Genomic DNA, 22,784 nt, shown 5'->3' with positions numbered 1-22,784 from the left:
CATTGTTATGTCTCTTACCCTTTAGCACAATTTCATTAGTATCAAGCTTAGTGATAATGCATATTTTGGAATTGAATTTTACCTCATTTCCTTTGTTGCATATTTGAGAGATGCTAAGAAGATTGTGTTTAAGACCTAACACATCTTCTATAGCATGAGAGAGTGACTTGACAACCTACCAATACCTGTTATCTGCCCTTTTTCCCATTTTCAAATGACACACTCCCTCATTGGAAGGTTGTCAGTGAGAGAAAGTTTTTCTTTTCTCCAGTCATATGTCTTGAGCATCCACTGCCTAGATATCAGTCCTGATTATTTTCTCTCACCTTAGCCTGCACTAAAATTCACAAGTTAGTTTTGGGAACCCAGCTAATTCAAGGCATCAGAAGATCTATGCCATTTTCTTAGTCTAGAGAGTTCATAATTAATCTTTTCTAGGTTTTCATGAAGGACTTTATTTCTACATTCAGTATCACAAAGATTATCATTAGTAATTTTTAATTCTTTTTCAAGCTTATCTTGCAGGTCACTCATTTTTCCTTTGCCATATATATCAGGAGACGTCTCATTCTCATAAGTAAGTTCAAGAACTCGATTCTTAAGGTCTTTGACTTGTTTCTCTAAACTATCTTTGTTAGATTCAAGCCTTTTGATATCAAGATTGACACAAGAAAGGTTGTTGATTAGCTGATCATTTTTATTACTCATTTTATCCATTTCATTCTTTAAGGTCACAATTATGGCCATCAGTTGCTTTTTGGACATAGCATGAATATTTTCTTTCAAGTCAAATATACTTACCTGGTTTTCCTCATCTTCAGTTTCTGAATCACTCATGGCGATCATTCCTATCACTTCTTCCTCTATTTTTTATTCTTTAATCGCCATCAGAGCCACTTCGATATTTTTATTTCCAAAGTCAGTTTCCAAGGTCCTCCATATATCATGAGCAGAGATGCAAAAGGACACTCTGAGGATGGTGTTTCTACACAGACTTATGTAGAGAAAGTTCTTTGTTTTAGCATTTTTCTGAACTAGATGACGATCTTCCTCATTGTATTCCTCTTCTATTTTGTTGCACTTGTTACCTTCACCATCCAATTTGGTTGGGAGAATTGGTCCATGACTGACAATTACCCATAGGTCAAAGTCAGTAGCCTGAAGAAATATTTTTATACGTAGCTTCCATTCATTATAGTGGTGTTCATCAAACAAAAGAGGTCTTCCAATGTGCATTTCAAGCTGTACTGGGGGTTCTGTCTTCACAGCTTGGTGTTCATCAATCACAACATAGAGACTTATAGCCCTATCCTCCCATTCTTTCTCTTGATCACTCCCACTATCCTCATATGCTACCAAGAATGCCAGCTTCATTGCTTCAGTACATCCTTTGGCTAGGATATTTCCTTTGTTAGAACCCTCTTCTCTCATCTTCCCCCGGTTCTTTCCTCCGCTTGATTTCCCATATTGGGCAGTTCTTTACCATGTGATCTATCTTGCCACACTTATAGCACCCATCATAGTTAGCTTTGTCGATATGCTTGTGCTTATTACCAGTCTCTCTCTTGGATGCACTTTTGGAATTCTTCATGAACCCCTTGAACTTGGCAAAAGTTGCTAGATCAGGATCATTATAGTCAGATTCATCATCCTCGGATACTTTAAGAACCAAGGCATTATCCTTCCTTTGTTCTTCTTTGCGCAGTTCTATCTTTCTCATTTCATGAGTTTTTAAGTTTTCAACCAACTCATCAAATGAGATTTTATCCAATTCCTTGGCTTCCTGGATTGCAGTGACTTTTGATTCCCATGAAGCTGGAAGGATTCTTAGAACTTTGCCAACCAACTCTTCTGAGGTAAATACTTTTTCAAGTGATTTTAGTTCATTGGTTATTATAGTGAACCTAGTCATCATATCCGGGATAGGCTCAGACTCCTTCATGGAGAAAAACTCATAGTTTCTCATGGGTAGTTCAATCTTTGATCTCTTTACTTGATTTGTTCCTTCATGAGCAGTTTGAAGTGCATCCCATATCTGCTTCACATTTGAGCACACAAAAATTCTATTGTACTTATCAGGACCAAGTCCATAGATAAGGATTTTCTTATCCTTTGCATTCTTCTCCATCATTCTGAAATCTACTGCCACAAATTCGGAGGGGTCCTTAGGACATGTTTCACTTTGTGCATTTTATGTAGTAGGAATCAAAGGACCTTGGCTTACTATGGTCCATAGTTCATAGTTTTCAGCTGTCAAGAAATCTTCCATTCTTGCTTTCCACCAACTGTAATATTTTTTATTGAACAGGGGTGGTCTAGTAGTTGATTGTCCTTCATTAATTCTAGGTGGAGCACTCATCTTTCTTTCAAGATCTCTCTAGGTGTTAGCCGTGTAAATGAGAGTACCCGCTCTGATACCAATTGTTAGTTTGAGTGCCTGTATGGATTACTAAAGAATTTGATTCTTTACCGTGTTTCTTAAGCGTAAAGTAAATAAGCAATACAATGAACACATCGATTTTTATGTGGAAAATCACCTGGCTCAAAAGGTGTAAAAATCACGACCTACCACGCAAGATTTTCAACCTAACTCCACTAGAACAATGAGCCAAAATATATCAATTACAAGACTGTAATTCAATACTCTCCAGTACTCCTACTACTCCTATTTGATTCACAAGTTACTCTAACTTGTAAAGTAAAATATTCACTCTAACTCACTAACTGTTTTTTGACATTTGATTATAACTCAATTTCCTTAAACATATTCACTAGACTGACTCGGAAGAATTTAAAGCAAGTACTCAACACAAGTAAAAACAACTTATGACACTTTAGTTGACGTGTAAAAGGATAGTTCAGAAGTCCAAAATCAATACTATTTAAACACGACTTGAGATCTTCTAGGAGTCCTATTCATAGTCGGCTTCCTCGTTTATGGGACTCCTACTATTCCAAGGATTCCACAAGCTCTGGGACTTTTGTCTCTGACTGAATTATCCGTATCTTCTTGAGCAATGACTCTTATCACTTATAGCAACCATCTTCCACCAAAATCGTACCTAGGTAACTTTGAGATAAAGTTATTGTCTTGTACATACATACAAGTATCAATCATGAGGAGTTGGTTCTTCACGACAGTTAAGCAGCTACATTGAGGACCTGGTTCTTTGAGCAGTTAGTTACACTTTGTTAATCATCAAAATTTTAATACTCAACAACTTTTTTTCGTTAATGAACCTTATTCAATGAAAATCGAAATTAGTTAGAGTCGGAATGCAAATATCGAACATCATGTGAGAAACGAAAAAAACTTATCACATATACATGATAAAAGAATCCCTTGTCTATTCCCTTTTGTTTAGTTGCTCCTCGTGGAAGTAATAGTTCCATTCAATCTAAGCTTACATTTATATGATATTTTTTCATTTTATTACTTCACAAAATGTTAGGTATCATTCATTTCCGATGCAACTTTACAACTTCCAATTATTTAAAATCAAACTGCTCAACTTTTGTTCTTTGACTTGTAGATATTAAACCAAAACAAAAAAAGAAAGAGAGAAAGGGTATCCCGGTGATTCAAATTTCATAAATTGCATAATTTAATCGAAACAATCTCTCCACCAGAAGCAAACAAGATGAGTAAGAGACAATAATAATTAGACAAGTTTTTGTTAAGCAAAGAAGAAAGAAAGAAATTAAATTATTTGCATCAAAAACAAAATATGAAATAAAAATAGAATTGGGTAAATTAGGTAAATGAAGTAATGGTGTCGAGAAATGAGACAAAAGAAAAAAATTGGAGAAGTATTGGAAGACTGGGCCAAGCTCAAGTATGGTCAACTCCATATACTTGGATAGGGCAGGCCAGATATTTGCCATCCAAAGCCCAGCCTTCAGGATCAGCCCAACATTCCACCACATTGTTGCCCCAACTTGGGTCACAAGCCCACGTTACAAGGCTCGGCGATAGAATGTATTCTCATTCCCAAATATAAACGTGAATAAGTCACTATAAGAAAACGATGTGGGGATGAAGATTAGTTTTGGTGACACATGACTAATAAGTCCCAAATAAAAATGATTACTTTATTAGTTAATTACATAGAATCAAGTCGGATCTATGATATTATTTGTTGAACATTTGGATATCTTTCATGCGTAGAAAGTGCTACAATAAAATGCAATTGAAATGTCTACAAAAAATGGTTATCAAACTCTATTATATACCTTTTCTCTTTAATCATGTCTTTTTCTTTTTCGACATAAGAATGTTTCTCTTACTTGGGGAAAACATAATTCCAAATACAAGCAGACCATGCATTTTAAAGCAAAATGCGGGAGAAATAAATCCAAATTGAATAATGAGCAAATCGTGCATCTTAATACCTTAGTTTCGAGAACTTGATGAAAGGTAAAATGAATTTATTAATCCTTAAAATTTTTTGCAACAACAACCCAATAAAATTCCACTAATGGGGTATGGGGAGGGTAGTATGTATACAGACCTTACCCCTACCCCAAAAGGAGTAGAGAGGTTGTTTCCGAAAGACCCTCGGCTCAAGAAAACAAAAAGACAAAAGGACAAAATGAGACAATATTAGTATCACCACAACAATCATAGGAAAAATAGGAACACCATGAAATGCAGAAGAAAGATGCAAAGCAAAAGCGATAGCTAGTAAATAGGACATGCAGTGAAAAGCGAAGTAGTAAAACACAACATTATTACTAGCTATCTTAGAAAAAAACCCTACACGGCTAGTCCCACAATGGTACGAAGTAAGTCAAGACTCAACTACATCCTAACCTACAACTCTAATACCCGACCTCCACATTCTCATATCAAGTATCATGTCCTCGGAAATCTGGAGCCTCGCCATATCCTGTCTAATCACCTCTCCCCAATACTTCTTAGGCTGCCCTCTACCTCTTCTTGTGTCCTCCACAACCAGCCGCTCACAACTCCGTACCGGAGCATCTGGGCTTCTCCTTTGAACATGTCCGAACCATCTAAGTCTCGCTTCCCGCATCTTGTCATCAATGGGAGCCACGTGCACCTTCTCCTGAATAACATCATTCCTAATCTTATCTATCCTAGTGTGCCCGCACATCCACCTCAACATCCTCATTTTTGCTACTTTCATCTTCTAGATATGTGAGTTCTTAACGGGCCAACACTCAGCCCCATACAACATGGCTGGTCTAACCACCGCTTTATAGAACTTACCTTTGAGTATTGGTGGCACTCTCTTGTCACACAGGACTCCAGATGCTAACCTCCACTTCATTCATCCTACCCCAATACGGTGTGTGACATCCTCGTCGATCTCCCCTCCCCCCTGGATAGCCGAACCAAGGTACTTGAAGCTGCCTCTACTCGGGATGACCTGTGATTCAAGTCTCACATTCACGCCCACTTCCCCTGGCTGAGCGCTGAATTTACACTCCAGGTATTCCGTCTTCGTTCTGCTCAGCTTTAAACCCTTAGACTCAAGAGCCTATCTCCAAACCTCTAGCTTCTCGTTAACACCGGCTCGCGACTCATCAATCAGAATTATGTCATCAGCGAATAGCATGCACCATAGCACCTCCCCTTGAATATGGTATGTTAACGCGTCGATCACCAGGGCGAATAAGAACGGACTGAGCACAGAACCTTGGTGTAACCCCATTACAACCGAAAAATGCTCAGAGTCGCCTCCTACTGTCCTAACCTGAGTCTTAGCTCCATCATACATGTCCTTAATCGCCATAATGTAAGGAACCGACACGCCTTTTGCCTCCGGGCATCTCCAGAGAACTTCTCTAGGAACCTTGTCATACACTTTCTCTAGGTCAATAAAGACCATGTGCAGATCCTTCTTCCTCTCTCTGTACAGTTCCACCAACCTCCTAACAAGGTGTATAGCTTCTGTAGTCGAACGACTCGGTATGAACCCGAACTGGTTGTCGGATACAGACATCGTCATCCTCACCCTCACTTCAACCACCCTCTCCCACACTTTTATGGTATGACTCAGTAATTTGATACCCCTATAATTGTTACAACTCTTGATATCACCTTTGTTCTTATACAATGGGACCACCGTACTTCACCTCCACTCATCCGGCATCCTCTTCGCCTTAAAAATAACATTAAATAACCTAGTCAACCACTCCAAACCTGCTCTCCCCATACACTTCTAAAATTTCACCGGAATCTCGTCTGACCCGGTCGCTCTAAAAAATTCTACTGCGTACTGTATACTCTTACTATTGCTTTTTTCTGCAGTATGTTGTATTTTTCATGTCATTAGAAGTAGTTTCTTTATCATAGAAAATAGGAAGTGTCCCTTTTGGAGGTAAATAGGGAGGAAATCAATTCTAAACATACTGTGAGCCACAACTTGAAAATCAGTTGCAGCTCAATCTCCATTAAATTTCCAATAGGAAATATGTCATCAATCTTCTTGCTTTACCTGTTTTCTTGTTTACTACTGTATTTGTTCTTGAACTTAAACTTCAAGTCTTTAAGAATACATCTTCTGGACACGTTCCTTAATAACCAAGATTGGCTAAACCAAAGAGGCATTAGGAGGTAAAACGTTTTTTTAAAAACTTCTATATAGAACTTGAGCATCAGTTTCCTTCCCTATTTTGTTCACAAAAAAAAAAGGCTGAAAACCTATTGTTGGCATTTGTCTTATAAACTAATGCTACTAAACCAATTTATTATATGATCTTAACTTGTCATTTCTCTTCTAATAATCTGGTCCTGCTTAAATTAATTACTTGTGAAGCACTAAGAAATTGTGGCTTATTTCTTTTCAGATATGATAATTTCTTCTCAAAGTTGCTCGTGAAAGATTCGTATAACAGATTCCGACCTATTTGGAATTAAGGTGTAGTTGATTCATTGCTGTTCTTGAAAGGTACTTACAAAAGCTTCCAGATGAAGTTCTCTAAACACTTTGCTAATGATTTCTTTTATTAAAGTATTGGCTTGGATCAACGGTAAAGCGTCTCCGTGTGATCTACAGGTCACGGGTTCTAGTCGTGAAAGCAGCCATTAATGCTTGCATTAGGGTAGGTTGTCTACGTCACACCCCTTGGATGCCCTTTCCCGGCCCTGCGTGAACGCGCGATGCCTTGTGTACCGAGCTGCCCTTTGATGAACTAGATTTTAGTTTGCATCACAATTTTACGTTTAGCTTGTTCTGTTTGATGAATAGGACGAATAAGCTGAATAGAAACTGGTAGGAAATGTATATCAGATAGCGAGCTGCAACATTTTCATTAATCATATACTGATCAGTCAATCTTTTAATTATAAATCCACAACAAAAACCATAAAACGATATGGATTGCAAAAAAGTTTTACTACTAAATACATAAATGACCCGGTGACCGTAATCAGAGCGGCTATATAGTTGTTACAATGACATATAATACTCTCTCCAGCAGAAGCATTATATGTATATCTGTTTTCTTGCAAACCCTTATTGTAAACAAGTTTGGACTCAAATCAAGCTTCTATAAAGCAATTGCTTCCCAGGTTATCAGTGAATTGATCCGAAAACTGGCTGTGTTTATTATTTTATGTGCTGAGACAATGTCAAGCACGATCAAGCTTCCAAAATAACCTGTTTCTTCACTCATTACTGGGAGATGAGAATCCGCTTACAGTAGATTTTGGATCATACATCATGATCAAAATCTCTTTTATCATTTTGAGCAGTTTAACCTTTAGTGGCATATGTATCTCTTGTTCAGATCCTCTTTTTGGGTAAAAGTATCGAACTAGTGCATAAATTGGTTTGTATCCCTCAAACGTCAGGGAAACAAAGCCATCAAAGAAACAAAAGGAAAAGAGAAAGAAATAGATTTCAGTTAGTTCCAAAGGTTTCCCTTGAGTTACCTTCCAGCAATATCTGTCAAAACATTTTTTTATGGTGATAGAATTTAAGGGTCCACCAAACTATATAGAGAACCAGGTTCTCTATAAGTTCCCACAGAAATCACGCACACTGTAGTTAGTAAATGACAGGAGTAATTTTACGTGGAAAATTCCCACCTCAACGGGATTAAAAACCACGACCTACCCTTGTAGGATTTTAATTTTACCAAGAGTGGGTTGCTCTAGTGGTGAGCACCCTCCACTTCCAACCAAGAGGTTGTGAGTTCGAGTCACCCCAAGAGCAAGGTGGAGAGTTCTTGGAAGGAAGGAACCGAGGGTCTATCGGAAACAACATCTCTACCCTAGGGTAGGGGTAAGGTCTGCGTACATACTACCCTCTCCAGACCCCACTAGTGGGATTTTACTGAGTTGTTGTTGTTGTTGTTGTACTGAGCAACTTTCAGATTACAACCTATGTAACCTAGTAATTAACCTTTTAATCCCTCACTAACTTGTAACACTCTATTACAAGCCAATTTGTAATAACCCTATTACAAAGACTTTATAACTCGACTAACTCTAGCCAAGACACAAACACAAAGGTTTATGATTTACAAAGGGTTTCCTACGCAATGCTTCTAAACAAGCTAATTAGGAATTACAATTGAAGAACTATTACAAAGTTACAACTCAACTAAGGACATACAAAAATCTGATATGGGGAACTAGTCCGTAGTAATGTTGCTCTTTGTTCTTGATGCACTTGAGAATCATTTTCTTGATGATCAATCACAGTGAGTGTGCTTGAGTAAATTCTCTAAGTGTTCAAGTCATTTTTTTAACCTTGATGTTAATAATGCATTTGTGATATCACTAGAATGATGTGAGCAAGATAGGTAAAAGACACCCCCCATAAAGTTGACTGCTACACTGTTTCTGCACTGTAGCGTGTGGAGGCAGCAACTTTACTGCTGGGGCAGTTGACTTGTGCAGTTTTCTCGAGAAACGGTAGCTATCCGTTCCCTCTGTTGTTCTTTTGACTCTGAAGAGTTTAACCATATCCCAAGCTGGATCCTTTTGATCTTAAGGTCTTGAGAATATGTAACAGGTTCCTTATTGGGTTTTTGACAGTAAGTTTATTAGATCATCAAAATATAACAGGGATATACATATAGCCTATCACTTTCCCCCCTTTTGATGATGACAAACTTATAATTCAAGTTCCCCCTAAGAACCAGCATTTCCTGAATTCCCCCTGAATTTGTTTCCCATCATGTTCCCCCTGAATTATTTTTCTCTTTTTTGGCATTATAAAAAGATTAGTAACAGGCTTATAGCAGAAAGAAGTCTAGCTTGAGTTAACTCATGTCACTTGTGTGCACACAATATGACTAAAAATAGATCATAAAGACAAGGTATATACAACAAAAAGGAAAAAGCTTCCAATAAACAATTTGGATTTGAAAACAAGGAGCAGAGTCAATGCTACTAACAACCATCCACAATTTAGAATAATAAAAACAAATACCACAAACATCATAAAAAAAACTAATCATAGAAAACTAATACTTAAGACTTGACACTAAGGGGACACTGTTTAGGGAGCACTGGAAGGAGAGGGCTTAGAGGCAAAGGCAAGGGTTTGGAGGACGAGATCCATTCAAGCATTCGCCGACATTTGCTCATTGAGCAGTTTCTCTTTCAGGTCCTCCACCTGTTTCTTGAGGTCAGCATTCTCCTTGGTCAGACGGGCAACCTCTTTATTTTGAGAGATACTGGAACCAGGTGCCTCCTGAAGCTGACTCAACTGACTCTCAAGCATAGCATTCCTTGATTTCAACTACCTTATCTCAGCAGTAGCACTGTTCAGAGCGTTGATCAATTGAGAAATAGTAGAAGTGCTTCCAACTCCTCCAGCCCTATCAATGCACTCACATTCTTCCAGAGTGGACTTGGAGAAAGTTTGCTTCTTAGTGACCACTTTAGCTTGTCCCAGAGGAACCTTGAAATACTCAAAGATTTTTGTGAGAAGGAACCCATAAGGCAGCCCATGATTACCATCTTTAAAATCTGTCACTTTCTGCATGTGCTCTATCATAATCTCGGGCAGGTTAATGGTAGTGAAGTTATCTAGTGGTTCATGGAACAAGTCTGTACGAGAGGTGATAGATCTTCTCTCAACACGAGGGAGCAAGACCTTGTTCACCATCTCAAATAGCAGTTGGTACACTGGAAGGAGGGCCTTCTTCTGTACCCGTTCCCTTAGTTGAACTGCTATGTCCTTCAGGATGGCATTTATGAAATTTTGAGAACAAGATCCTTGAACACTAGACAACCCTTCAGCAAGCACACCCAGAATAGATCCCAACAAAGCAGAGTCCATTACCATATCAATTACATTCACCAGCACGCAGATGTGATCATCCTCAACTTTGAAGAGGTCGGCATAGAAACTTTGAACTTCCTCCCCATACACCTTTGGAGCATCACTTGTGAACAAATGTGTCCACTGTTGAAACTTACAAATTTCAACCAGCTGTTTCATACCAGCCTCTTCCAAAATGTCAGGGGCAAATGTGCGGCCCCATAGCACCTTTTGATTCCTCAACTTCTCTTTCACAGCATTCCTTGGATCACCAACTTTGGCCTTCTTTGAGGAACCAGGTTCCTCATCAGTATCATCTTTTCTCTTAGCAGACTTGCGAACATTCTTTCCCTTTTCATCAGACTTCACAGACTTTTCACCCAATTCTTCCATCATCCTGGCAGCAGACTCTTTTACCAATTTATCACCAGATTCTTTCACCATAATTTCACTAGCGACAACATCATCAGACTTGTTCAGACTTGTTAAGACTTTCAGCAGACACAGAAGATCCCCTTTTAGGCTTGGGGAGACCATGCTTCTGTGAGCGCTTTCTAGTTAAAGAACCAGGTTCTTCTTCTACTTCATCATCTACATTCACAACTGGCACTGTCTTCTCGCTTATAACTTTTCCATCTTTCACTAATTTTCTTCTCCTTGACTTAGCTTGGATGTTCTTAAGCGCAGACTCAAGAGCCCCCTTCCTTTGCAACCTTGTAGTAGGTCTCTTAGGAGTAGACTCTTGAGCAACCATTGGTCTACACCTAGTCAAGCTAGAAATTGGCATACCATTAGAATCCTCTTCACTTTCCCTAACTACTTCTTCAGAATCAGATCTCATCTCAGGCACAACCACAGACAAAGGCTCAGCATCGAAATGAGGGGAGAGAGCAGGATCAATGCTGATCTGGGGCTCTTGAGAGGACCCCTGAGTTGGATCCTTTGAGGAGGGATCAGGTCCCTCCAGTAGTATTGCCCTGTGCCGATTGTTCAACAGGCATAAGCTCTCTACCATCTACCCTCTACCACAGTCTTAGACTCTTCCCCCTGAGCCTCAGACCCATTCACACTTCCTTCGATAATAACCCATTCATTAGCTATAGATAGCATGTTTTCTATTGCTTCTTTCTCTTGTAACTCCATGGAAAACGCAGAAGAAGAAGGAGTTTTACTTGTGGGCTCAAGATTAGGAACCGAAGCATTCTCAGAACCAGCAGTTTGGTCTGCATTTGATCCTTCATCCAAAAGAAGATTGGAGATTTCCTGATTTTCTTCTTCATCAACTGTACCCTTTTTACCCAGATTTTCTAGTGAGGCAGGAGGAGAGCTCGTAGCCATAAATCTTTTAGGAGTCGAGATTTTGCGACTCCTGTAAGAACTAGAACTCAATTGCGTAGGAGAGGAAACTGAGAGTGGGGTGACTCTGTCCTAGGGTTTTGGCTAGTAGTAGTGAGGAGCGAGGAGTCCAACATTGGTGTTTTAACTGATGAGGACTCAGTTGGAATGTTACTTGGAACACTCGAGTTTTCATGATTTTCAGCCGTGGTGAGAAATTATGAATTGAAGAAAAGGAATAGGTAGTTTGAAGAGAGAAAGAAGAAGGGAGAGTTTGAAGATTGATGTGAAGAGTTGTGACAGTGATGGATATATTTAAGATGGATGAGGGACCGGTTAAGAAAGGGCGGCAGTTTTGGGAGTCGGGTCGATTATTAACGGGTGAGACGTTTGGGTTCACAAGATGCAAGGAAAAGAAACTGACGCACTGATGATGTGGCACTTGTTTTAACCATTCAAAATTGTCCATGAGAGAACAGAGAAGCTACTAACCTGCATCAGGAGAACCAGGTTCCCTGAATAATCTTGCATCTGTAAGCTTTGCTTTTTTTACCAGCGTGTACTGCATCCACTGCCTATTTGCTCTATAATCATCGTGTATGTCTACCTGTAACGGTATAGAGATGAGTTAGACTGTGCCAGAAAATACTTTTTAACTAATTTTACCTGAACATTTCTTTCATAGCCAATCATCGAGGGACCGGGTTCTCAGTTGGGTTTTATCAACCCCAGTGCTAGGAGATTTCTTTCAAAATGTTCTCTGCTCAAGGCCTTGGTAAATATGTCTGCAATGTGATCTTTTGTGCTGCAGAATTTCATGCAAATGAGCCATTTTTCAACATTGTCTTTGAGGAAGTGGGGACGCACATCAATGTGCTTGGTTCTCTTATGTTGGACTGGATTTTTGGCCATATTGAGTGCACTTGTATTGTCACACAGGAGGGGCACACAGTTAGAGAACACTCCAAAGTCTTCCAACTGTTGTTTGATTCATAGTAATTGAGCACAACAAGAAGCAGTTGTTACATATTCTGCTTCTGTAATTTAGAGTGCCATAGAGTTTTGCTTCCTTGTACCCCATGAGATTAGACAGGAACCTATGAAATGTGCCATTCCAGACATGCTTTTCCTGTCTACCAGATATCTTTCATAATCATCATCAACATACCCAACAAGATTAAAGCTATCACCTGAGGGATAGTACAGAACCAGGTCCTGTGTTCCTTTGAGATATCTCAATATTCTCTTGGCAACCTTCAGATGAGATTCCTTTGGATTAGATTGAAATCTTGCACAAAGACCCACGCCAAACACAATGTTTGGTCTAATTGTAGTGAGATACAAGAGTGACCCTATACTCCCTCTATACATGGTCTGATTTACAGGGGAACCAGGTTCATCCATGTCTAGACGCGTAGCTGTGGCAATAGGAGTGTCAATAACTTTTGATGCTTCCATGTCGAACCTTTTCAGCAGTTCCTTGATGTACTTCTGCTGACTTATCAATGTCCCATTTGGAGATTGCCTCACTTGAATTCCCAGGAAGAAATTAATTCTCGCATCATACTCATCTCGAACTCACTCCCCATGAGTTTTGCAAACTCTTCACAAAGAGAGTCAGATATGGCTCCGAAAATGATATCATCAACATATACTTGAACAATGAGTCGGTTCCTCCCTCGTTTCTTCAGAAAAAGAGTGTTGTAAATTTTTCCTCTTGTAAAGTCATTTTCTAGAAGGAACTTTGACAACCTTTCATACCAAACCCGGAGAGCCTGCTTTAGCCCAATACAGTGCCTTGTCTAGTTTGAACACATGCTCAGGATGCTCGTGACTCTCAAATCCAGGAGGTTACTTGACATAAACTTCTTCTTTTAGGAAGCCATTCAGAAATACACTTTTGACATCCATTTGGAACAGTGTGAATTCCATATGTGATGCAAAGGCTATAAGGATTCTGATAGCTTCCATTCGAGCAACTGGAGTAAAAGTTTCATCATAGTCAATCCCTTCTTCCTGATTTTAGCTTTGAACTACAAGCCTTGCCTTATTTCTTGTTGTGTTTCCAAACTCATCAAGTTTGTTCCTGAATACCCACCTGGTTCCTATAACGGTTCGATATGCAGGTCGAGGAACCAGGTACCATACTTTATTTTTTTCAAATTGATGCAGCTCTTCTTGCATGACATTGATCCAGTCTGCATCTTTCAAAGCTTCTTTGATGTTTTTGGGATCTATTTGAGAAATAAAGGTTGAAAAGGCAAGTGAGTTTCTAGCTTTTGACCTGGTCAGAATTCCTGAGTAGAGAGGAGTGATTATATTGTCAAGAGGATGTGAGCTTTTGTGCTTCCAATTTGGTACCTAAATCTCATTGGTAGAGGAGCCAGGTATATCTGACTGAGGTTCTTGGCCACTTCTTACTTCAGCAAGTGGAGTACCTTGGACTGCATCAACAACTCTATTTTCAGCTTTAGTTGTTGTGATCGTGGGACCAGGTTCCTCTCCAATGGATGGAGATGTATTTGCATCATCTTCACTGGATTCCTTGACATGACTCATCATGTCTGCCTTTCCACTTGCCATGTCGATAACTTCACATGGAACAGATAAAGGTTCTCCATCTTGGTCAACACGTTTGTCCTTCTCACAAGAGAGGTGAGATTCGTCAAAGATCACATGTATACTCTCTTCAACACATTGAGTCCTTTTGTTGTAGACTTTGTAAGCTTTACTTTGAGATGAGTATCCCATAAAGATTCCTTCATCACCTTTGGCATCGAATTTTCCAAGAGTTTCCTTTCCATTGTTGAGGACAAAACATTTACACCTAAAAGTCCTTAGATGTGTCAGCTTGGGCTTCCTTCTATTCAACAGTTCATACAGAGTCTTGTTCATAAGGGACCTGATCATGCACCTGTTCACCAAGTAGCAAGCAGTATTGACAGCTTCTGCCCAGAAATTCTTTACAATCCCATTGTCAATCAACATTGTCCTTGCCATGTCTTCAAGAGTTCTATTCTTCCTATCCACAACACCATTTTGTTGAGATGTTCTTGGAGCTGAAAAATTGTGAGCGATACTATTTTCAGTACAGAACGCATCAAATTTGGCATTGTCGAACTCTGTCCTATGATCAGACCTGATGAAAGCTACATTATTACCCATCTTCACTTGAATCTATTTGACGAAGGCAACAAACACTTCAAAGGTTTCACCCTTGGTTCTGAGAAACAGAGTCTAGGTGAATCTGGAGTAATCATCAACTATAACGAAGATATATTTCTTTCCTCCCCTGCTTGCCACCCTCATGGGTTCACATAAATCCATGTGAAGAAGATCAAATGGCCTTGAGATACTGACTTCCTTTTTGGGCTTGAATGAGGATCTGACTTGCTTGCCTTTTACACATGCATCACACATTTTGTGATCCTTGAAACTTGACTTGGGCAGACTACGAACCAGGTCCTTCCTGACTAATTTGTTCAGCAACGTGAAGCTTATATGACCCAACCTCCTATGCCATAATTCAGCATCATCATCAACAGCAGTTAGACAGATGATATCACCATTCTGCAGAGACTCAAAATCAGTAACATAGATATTTTTGTATCTTTTTGCTACTAAAACCACCTCACCAGTCACTAGGTTTGTGATTGTATATACTTTTGACACAAATTCCACCTTGTTTCCCTTGTCACAGATCTGGGAAACGCTTAGCAAGCTGTACTTCAACTCGTTCACGTAGTACATATTTTCGATTGAGTGTGAGAGAGACTTCCCAATCCTTCCAACTCCCATAATGTATCCTTTCTTGCCATTTCCAAAGGATACACTCCCTTCTTGCAGGGCCTTAAGTGAAATGAAATCATTTGTACTTCTAGTCATATACTTTGAGCAGCTGCTATCCATGTATCATTGTAGGCTGCTTCCTTTCACTGTTCCCTACACAAAAAAATCAGGAGTTAGACTTAGGAGCCCAAACGAGTTTGGGTCCCTTGTAATGAGGAAATAGGTGAATAAGGGATCTTCTGCTCCAAGCAGGCATCATGCGTTTTTTATATGAGGGACCAGGTTCTCTACCAGTAGTTATTTTTTCAGCGAAAACTTTTTTTTTCTGCTGTGACTAAAATCTGGCCTTACAGTTTTCTTTAAAGTGCCCAGTATTGCCACAGTGAGTACAAATCCAATTATCAGGTACAATAACGTACTTGCTATGAGGATTGTAAGGAATCTTTTCCCTTTGGAACCCAATCCCCTGTCTGTTTCCCCCATTGTTAGTGTACATGGCAGTGATAGCATCAGAGGACCAGGTCCACTTGAGTGATTTTTCAAGGTCACTCTTCACTCTTCTTAGTTCTTCATGAAGTTGTTTGTTTTTCTCAAGCTCAACACACAAACTGGACTTCACTGAATTTAACTCACTTTCAAGCTTAATGTGTACCTCACTTGCAACTTCCTTTCCCTTTTGAGAATTTTCAAGCCTACTCTCCATTTTAAGTTCCCCAATTATTTCCTTCAAGTCCACTAGCACCACTAATAGGTCATCTCTCCCATGCTCAATGTTAGCAACCCTCTCAGTTAAGACTTCTTTTTCTTTTCTTACACACTCAATGGTCTCTTTTTGGTCTACCACAACGACCATTAGACCATCTCTTTCATGTTCTATATTTGTAATTTTTTTATCTAAGGCATCCTTTTCTTTCTTCAAGTTCTCAATTGTTTCCTTTAAATCAACTACAACGACTACTAGGTCATCTCTGGTCTGTTCTGCTTCTCCTAATTTCACGGTTAAAGCATCTTTATCATTTATAAGATTGTGATAAGCATCAATTAATACATTTGCCAAGGACATGAGTTTTTTAGGAGAATAAGATTTCAGATTTCTCTGAACATCCAGAAAATTTACCTCATCAGCGTCGTCATCTTCATCATTATCAGACTGAGCCATCAAGGTAAAGATTGAGTCATAATCATTTGCTTCACTTTCTACTGCCATCATTGAACTATCACCATGATCATTTTCTTCATTTGATTCGCTGGAGGAATCTCCCCATGCAGCAAGAGCTTGTTTTACAACATTGTCAGCGTCATTCTTTCTCTTGAAGCGTTTATCAGGAACTGGGTTCCTCTTAGCTTCTTTGTTTTTGTTGTGCTTGAATTGATCCTACTTTAGAAGGGGACAATCTTTGATGAAGTGTCCTGGCTTGCCACACTTATGACAAAGGTCATAGTTTTTTGGCTTGCTAGAACTCCCCCTTTTTGGAATGCCTCAATTTCTGTGAACCATCTTCTGAAATCTTCTTGTCAAGTAAGCCATATCACCATCCTTACCACTTGAATCATTGTTGTCCGTCTGGAGGACCAGGTTCTTCTCTCTTTTGGGATCTCTTCTTTCATTGTTCTTCTTTTTCTTCATTTCATATGTTCTCAGATTGCCAACGAGTTCATCGATGGTCAGCTTCTGCAAGTCCTTCGCCTCTTTAATGGCGTTCACTTTGCTTTCCCAAGAACTGGGCAGTAAACTAAGAATTTTCCTGAAAAACTTATTTCTTGGAATAATTACACCAAGAGAGTGGAGCTCATTAATGATAGAGGTGAAGCGAGTATACACATCTTGGATGGATTCATCATTTTTCATCCTGAAGAGCTCGTATTCAGTTGTGAGCATGTCGATCTTGGATTGCTTGACCTGTGTTGTTCCTTCATGAGCTGTCTGGAGAGCTTCCCAGATTTCCTTGGCTGACTAGCATGCCGATATCCTATTGTATTCATCAGGACCAATACCACAAACAAGGATTTTCTTTACACAAAAATTCTTCTCTATGGCTTTTCGGTCGGCATCAATAAATTCTTTTCTTGTTTTGGGAATAGTTACAGCAGGGTTACTACTAGTTTTTGTGGGAATGAAGGGTCCATCACAGATGACGTCCCAGAGCTCGGAATCTTCAGCCATGATAAAATCATGCATCCTTGTCTTCCACCATCCATAATACAGGCCATTGAACCTTGTTGTCCTGTAGGTGGACTGACCTTCTTCAAAGTTTGGTGGAGCAGCCATGAGGATCCTTTCTAGGTGTTAGCCTGATAGAAAGAACCCGCTCTGATACCAATTGATAGAATTTAAGGGTCCACCAAACTATATAGAGAACTAGGTTCTCTATAAGTTCCAACAGAAATCACGTACACTGCAGTGAGTAAATAACAGGAGGAATTTTACGTGGCAAATTCCCGGCTCAACGGGATGAAAAACCACGACCTACCCTTGTAGGATTTCAACTTCACTATTGAGCAACTTTCAGATTACAACCTATGTAACCTAGGAATTAACCTCTTAATCCCTCACTAACTTGTAACACTCTATTACAAGCCAATTTGTAATTACTCTATTACAAAGACTTTACAACTCGACTAACTCTAGCTAAGATACAAACACAAGAGTTTATGATTTACAAAGGGTTTCCTACGTAATGCTTCTAAACAAGCTAAGTAGGAATTACAATTGAAGAACTATTACAAAGTTACAACTCAACTAAGGACATACAAAAACCTGATATGGGGAACTAGTCCGTAGTAGTGTTGTTCTTTGTTCTTGATGCACTTGAGAATCGTTTTCTTAATGATCAATCACAGTGAGTGTGCTTGAGTAAATTCTCTAAGTGTTCAAGTCATTTTTTTAACCTTCCTTGATGTTAATAATGCATTTGTGACATCACTAGGATGATGTAAGCAAGGTAGGTAAAAGACACTCCCCATAAAGTTGACTGCTGCACTGTTTCTGCACTGTAGCATATGGAGGCAGCAACTTTACAACTGGGACAGTTGACTTGTGTAATTTTCTCGAGAAACGGTAGCTATCTGTTCCCTCTGTTGTTCTTTTGACTCTGAAGAGTTTAACCATATCCCAAGCTGGATCCTTTTGATCTTAAGGTCTTGAGAATGTGTAACGTGTTCCTTATCGGGTTCTTGACAGTAAGTTTGTTAGATCGTCAAAATATAACAGGGATATACATACAGCTTACCATATGTGATTCTTTCCTCATTATCAGGGAATTAGCTAGAGCCTATAAAGTGTAGGTAGCTAATTTGCTTGCCTTTATAATTCATGTAAAAGAATTCTCAAATTACTATCTTGACATGTTTCACTCCAACTCCATGGCTTCCTTGATGAATTGTTGGAGAATAATCCATCTTTTAAGATTGCTCCAGTGCTTTGGTGCTTTCTTCGCAGCTTTGTTTGTAATTTGTCCTTCCATTTTCCGTTTGTCCGGGCTGCCAATGTTTTCTCTGGTAATACTTCCTTTATCTGACTCGGATGCCTTATCACATTCTTCATTCTTGGTGTCAGACTCCTTGAAGTTTTCTTCAGTACAGACTGTTATATAGTAAACATTAAAATCAATAATTCATGTCACTTCCTAAATATAGAAGTTATAAAAGGAGGGGATAGGAAACAATCACATGTTGACAAAACACTAACAAAAACTAAAGAAACAAATACTATAAGTAGTAATATTCCACCTTCACTTGTTACTGATTGATCATCTGATGACTGGTCTTGAACTTCTGGAACAAGAATTCTCTCAATTGCTTCTCGTACTAGCTTAATGGCAAAAATCTTGCGCACTTCAATCTCCTGGTTATCTGCATCCTCATTTGTAGTCGTTGATTCTCGTTCGAAAAAATTCAAAAATGAATCAGAACTTTCTGCAGCACATGATTTGTTTGCCCTCATTCTTGTGATTTTCTTCATCGTCTCCACAGGTCAGTTTGCTATCCAATTCTGTAGATACATCAGGGATCATATGTCTATGAATCAGGATCCACATGCTCCTATGCTTCTCTTCTGCAAACTGAGGTACATTCAGTTTCTGGGCCGAGGCATTGGATTCAGCATCTTCAATTAGAGGATAACTCCTGGATTCAAAATGTCCTATTGGACATGACGCGTTGTCAAGGTCCTCGGTTGGATTAGCTTTGCCATCCTTCTCTTTCAAATTCTCTCGGAGTTCCATTCCAGTGTTGCTAGCTGAAGCAGAAGAAAACTCAGTGCAACATTTTGCTGCGACAAGATCATCGCGTACCAATCTTGTTTTAGTGACAAATGGTTCATACTTGGACAGTTCTCTATTGATATTTTCATCCTCCTCACTTGTAGTGACATTGTCACCTGACTTGATGAGAAGTGGCAGTGAAAGCATATGGTAGAAATCAGCATCAATGTCCTCGTCTGCGATTTAAAGAGTTTTTCCTTGTATAGACACGCTTTACTGGTGGCGACGGATCATTATTGGGTGAACAGTGATGGTATGAACAAACTCTCACTTTTGAAATCCTGTCCGATTCACTTTGTCCAGGATGAAGTTCCACGTGTTTAGGGAACTTCAAATCCTTTAGGGTGGAAGAACAAGTTGACTTAACTGTAACTTGGTGGTAATTTGAGTTAGACCTCTTGGATTTAGAACTAGCCTTGTTTATCAAAATCTTCACACTTCTAAAGCTAGATGTCCTAGATAAAGTACTCAAAGATTTCCGACTAGATGAAGCTGAAGAATCTGATTGAAAATAAGATGAACTTGAACTTTGATCACTACTATCAAAGCTAGATTCAGAACTGTGAGAACTTGCTTGGAAATGACATCTTTTCACTTCAGAACAGCTTGTTTCCTTCATATAAGAGATATTGGGGGGTTGATTCATAATCAGAGGGATAATTAGTCGGCTGCTCGACACTTGTTCTTGACCTTCTGCCAAAAGTTTTCATTTTATTTTTCAAGTCAGTTCTGTTCTTGATTCTGCTACCCTTTTTCTGAACTTGTGGTTCATCAACCAATGATCTTGAGCTCAATGAATCAACTGACATCAAATCATCTGATTCAAACCATCCCTATAACATAAAATATATAGTTCACTTATTGAGAACTTTGCAGAAATGAGAAAACTAATCTTCTTCTTTCTTTAAAAAAGTTATCTACTTTGAGGAAGAAACTTTCAAAGTAGTTCACTTATTAGTCCATTTGATTATATTCATTTCTTGATTCTTCTTGGGAGATTCTGAATCTGCCATTTGAACTGGACTTGGTTGCTCTTTAGTTGCCGCCCCTACTTGCTCATTCGCAATTACTACCACAAGAAAGTCACCCCTATCTCTAAAGGGGCTTATGCACTCCACGACTTTCTTATGATCCTCCTTATCTTACAGAGGTTTATTACGAGTCTTACCCAGCGGGATACATATTGCCCAAACGACATGTCACGCTTTGAGCTAGTGTTTTAAGTATTGGGTAGGCAGAGCTCACTAGCCTAACTAATTCGAATTTACATCAGATGGGCCCACTAAGGCAAGTAAAACGCTTGCTTCCAACTTCCAAGAGGTCCTTTATTCTCACATCTCAAACCCAAGATCTCTGGTATAGGGCGGCGGGATCTCAACCTTTTGCTTTGAGATAATGTTCATTCAATGACATTAACCCTTCCAAGATTTAACTTCTTTGTATTGGGAAAGATTTCTTTATTAAAAAAAAAAAAACTCTTTTAGTAGTTTCTTTTTGGAAAGTTGTTCAAATGTTTTTTTCTGATGTGTTGGAGTTGAGTTTTTTAATACATGAATGACAAGGATTCCCTTCTTTTGGATTATTGAGGTAGTTGTCAAGAAAGTTAGGTTATCTTGTTAGATGTTCTTTTTTAAGTTTATGGTTCAGATAAAAGAGAATAGATTCCAAAGCTTGTTGGGATCTAGATCATGCGATTGACATATTATTTGCATGTGTTGTACTATACGCATCGTTGCATGTACCTCAAAATGAAAAAAATGAATCATTTGACATAATATATCTGATTTTTAGTAAATGTGGTTGAGATTTACAGAGTAGGTGAGCAGGTGTTGTTTACCTGCCATTATTGATTAAATATCATGTATTAATCAGATTATCATGGAAACTGTTTCTATGATTTTTACGGTCAAGTAGAAACATATTAGTCTTGTAATATTCAATCAAAGAAAATCTTGTCATAAAATATCAAGGAACTCAAAAATATGAAAATGAGCTTTTTCGTTCTGCGGTGCATTCTGGAGCAGCGGAATGGACCTACGAACCATAGAACAACTGTATAATTGTCCAAAACATGCCCATTTTGTGGAGCAGTTTGCGGTTCACTCTACGAGCCGTAAAACTAATATGCGATCCGCAAAGCAATTAGGGTATGGTTATCGTCAAAAAAAACACACCAGTCCGGTGCGTGATTATGTTAATAATATGGTCCAAAAATTGAGTCCATCATGCCCTTCATCCACTTTACAACATCACTCGTGTATGCCCTATTCGTTAGCATACTATGTGAATTGTGATAAAAAATTTATGCAACAAAATAATTTCCTTGCAACAATTACTGTAGCGCATGAACCTGCAAATTTCTCTGAAGCTTTGAAAAATGGAAAGTGGAGAGAGGCAATGAAGCAAGAAATACAGCTCCAGAGATTAATGGGACATGGGTGATACAAGATTTGCCTCCAAATAAGAAAGCACTTGGTTGCATGTGGGTTTACAAGATAAAATACAATGTGGATGAAACGATTAAACGATATAAGGCTCGTCTTGCTATTTTCACGAATCATCAAATAGAGGAGATTGACTATACTGAGACATTTTTCCATGTGCAAATATGGTTATTATGTGTGCATTCCTCGGCGGCGAAACACTGGGAGTTACATCAAATAGACATGCATAATGCCTTTTTGCACGGGGATCTTCATGAGAAGGTATACATGAAACTACCTCCTGGATTTCAGGTTGCGAGTCCATGGAAAATATGCATACTTCAGAAATCTTTTTATGGGTTGGAACAAGCACCACGGTGTTAGTTTGCTAAGTTGTCCACTGCCTTGGAAGATTATGGATTCGAACATTTATACTCTAATTACTCACTCTTTACTCTGAAAAAGGGTAAAGTTCAAATAAATATCCTTGTTTATGTCGATGATTTGAGTATCTCTGGTAATGAGCCTACGTCTATCTGGGAATTCGAGAAATATCTTGATAAATATTTTCACATGAAAGACTTGGATAAACTGAAATATTATTTGGGTGTAGAAGTATCTAGGAACTGTGATGGGATTTTCTTGAGCCAATATAAATATGCCTTGGACATTATCTCAGAGGTTGGATTATTGGGAGCTAAGCCTGTGGGAATTCTTTTGGAGCAGAA

General features: G+C 38.9%; 6 protein-coding genes across 6 annotated transcripts in view; all 6 read right to left on the bottom strand.

Annotated features, from left to right (window-relative positions):
• The window catches only part of LOC104091000 (protein EARLY RESPONSIVE TO DEHYDRATION 15-like), a 132,036-nt gene extending 109,734 nt beyond the window's left edge, over positions 1–22,302 (bottom strand). The window contains exon 1 of the mRNA XM_070194913.1: positions 22,289–22,302. The gene's annotated coding sequence lies outside the window, so the exon portion shown is untranslated. The remainder of the gene's footprint in view (positions 1–22,288) is intronic.
• LOC138904229 (uncharacterized) lies at positions 1,412–2,128 on the bottom strand. The gene has a single exon (XM_070192734.1). It carries the CDS (start codon positions 2,126–2,128, stop codon positions 1,412–1,414), a length of 717 nt encoding a protein of 238 aa, XP_070048835.1.
• LOC138904228 (secreted RxLR effector protein 78-like) lies at positions 5,505–5,855 on the bottom strand. The gene has a single exon (XM_070192733.1). It carries the CDS (start codon positions 5,853–5,855, stop codon positions 5,505–5,507), a length of 351 nt encoding a protein of 116 aa, XP_070048834.1.
• On the bottom strand, positions 14,820–15,467 carry LOC138904227 (uncharacterized mitochondrial protein AtMg00300-like). The gene has a single exon (XM_070192732.1). The coding sequence runs from the start codon at positions 15,465–15,467 to the stop codon at positions 14,820–14,822; it is 648 nt and encodes a 215-aa protein (XP_070048833.1).
• LOC138904226 (uncharacterized) lies at positions 15,484–17,640 on the bottom strand. Its single transcript, XM_070192731.1, has 4 exons — positions 17,389–17,640; positions 16,867–17,325; positions 15,723–16,746; positions 15,484–15,524 (listed from the first exon to the last, which is right to left on the bottom strand). The coding sequence occupies exons 1-4, from the start codon at positions 17,638–17,640 to the stop codon at positions 15,484–15,486; spliced, it is 1,776 nt and encodes a 591-aa protein (XP_070048832.1).
• Positions 17,839–21,032, bottom strand: LOC104107282 (calmodulin binding protein PICBP-like). Its single transcript, XM_009616041.4, has 2 exons — positions 19,101–21,032; positions 17,839–18,954 (listed from the first exon to the last, which is right to left on the bottom strand). The coding sequence occupies exons 1-2, from the start codon at positions 19,330–19,332 to the stop codon at positions 18,722–18,724; spliced, it is 465 nt and encodes a 154-aa protein (XP_009614336.1). The 5' UTR covers positions 19,333–21,032; the 3' UTR covers positions 17,839–18,721.
• Positions 22,303–22,784: the final 482 nt, after the last annotated feature.

Source organism: Nicotiana tomentosiformis, chromosome 2, assembly GCF_000390325.3.
Source record: "Nicotiana tomentosiformis chromosome 2, ASM39032v3, whole genome shotgun sequence".
Taxonomy (NCBI): Eukaryota; Viridiplantae; Streptophyta; class Magnoliopsida; order Solanales; family Solanaceae; genus Nicotiana; species Nicotiana tomentosiformis.
This window is presented reverse-complemented; position numbering and strand designations above follow the sequence as displayed.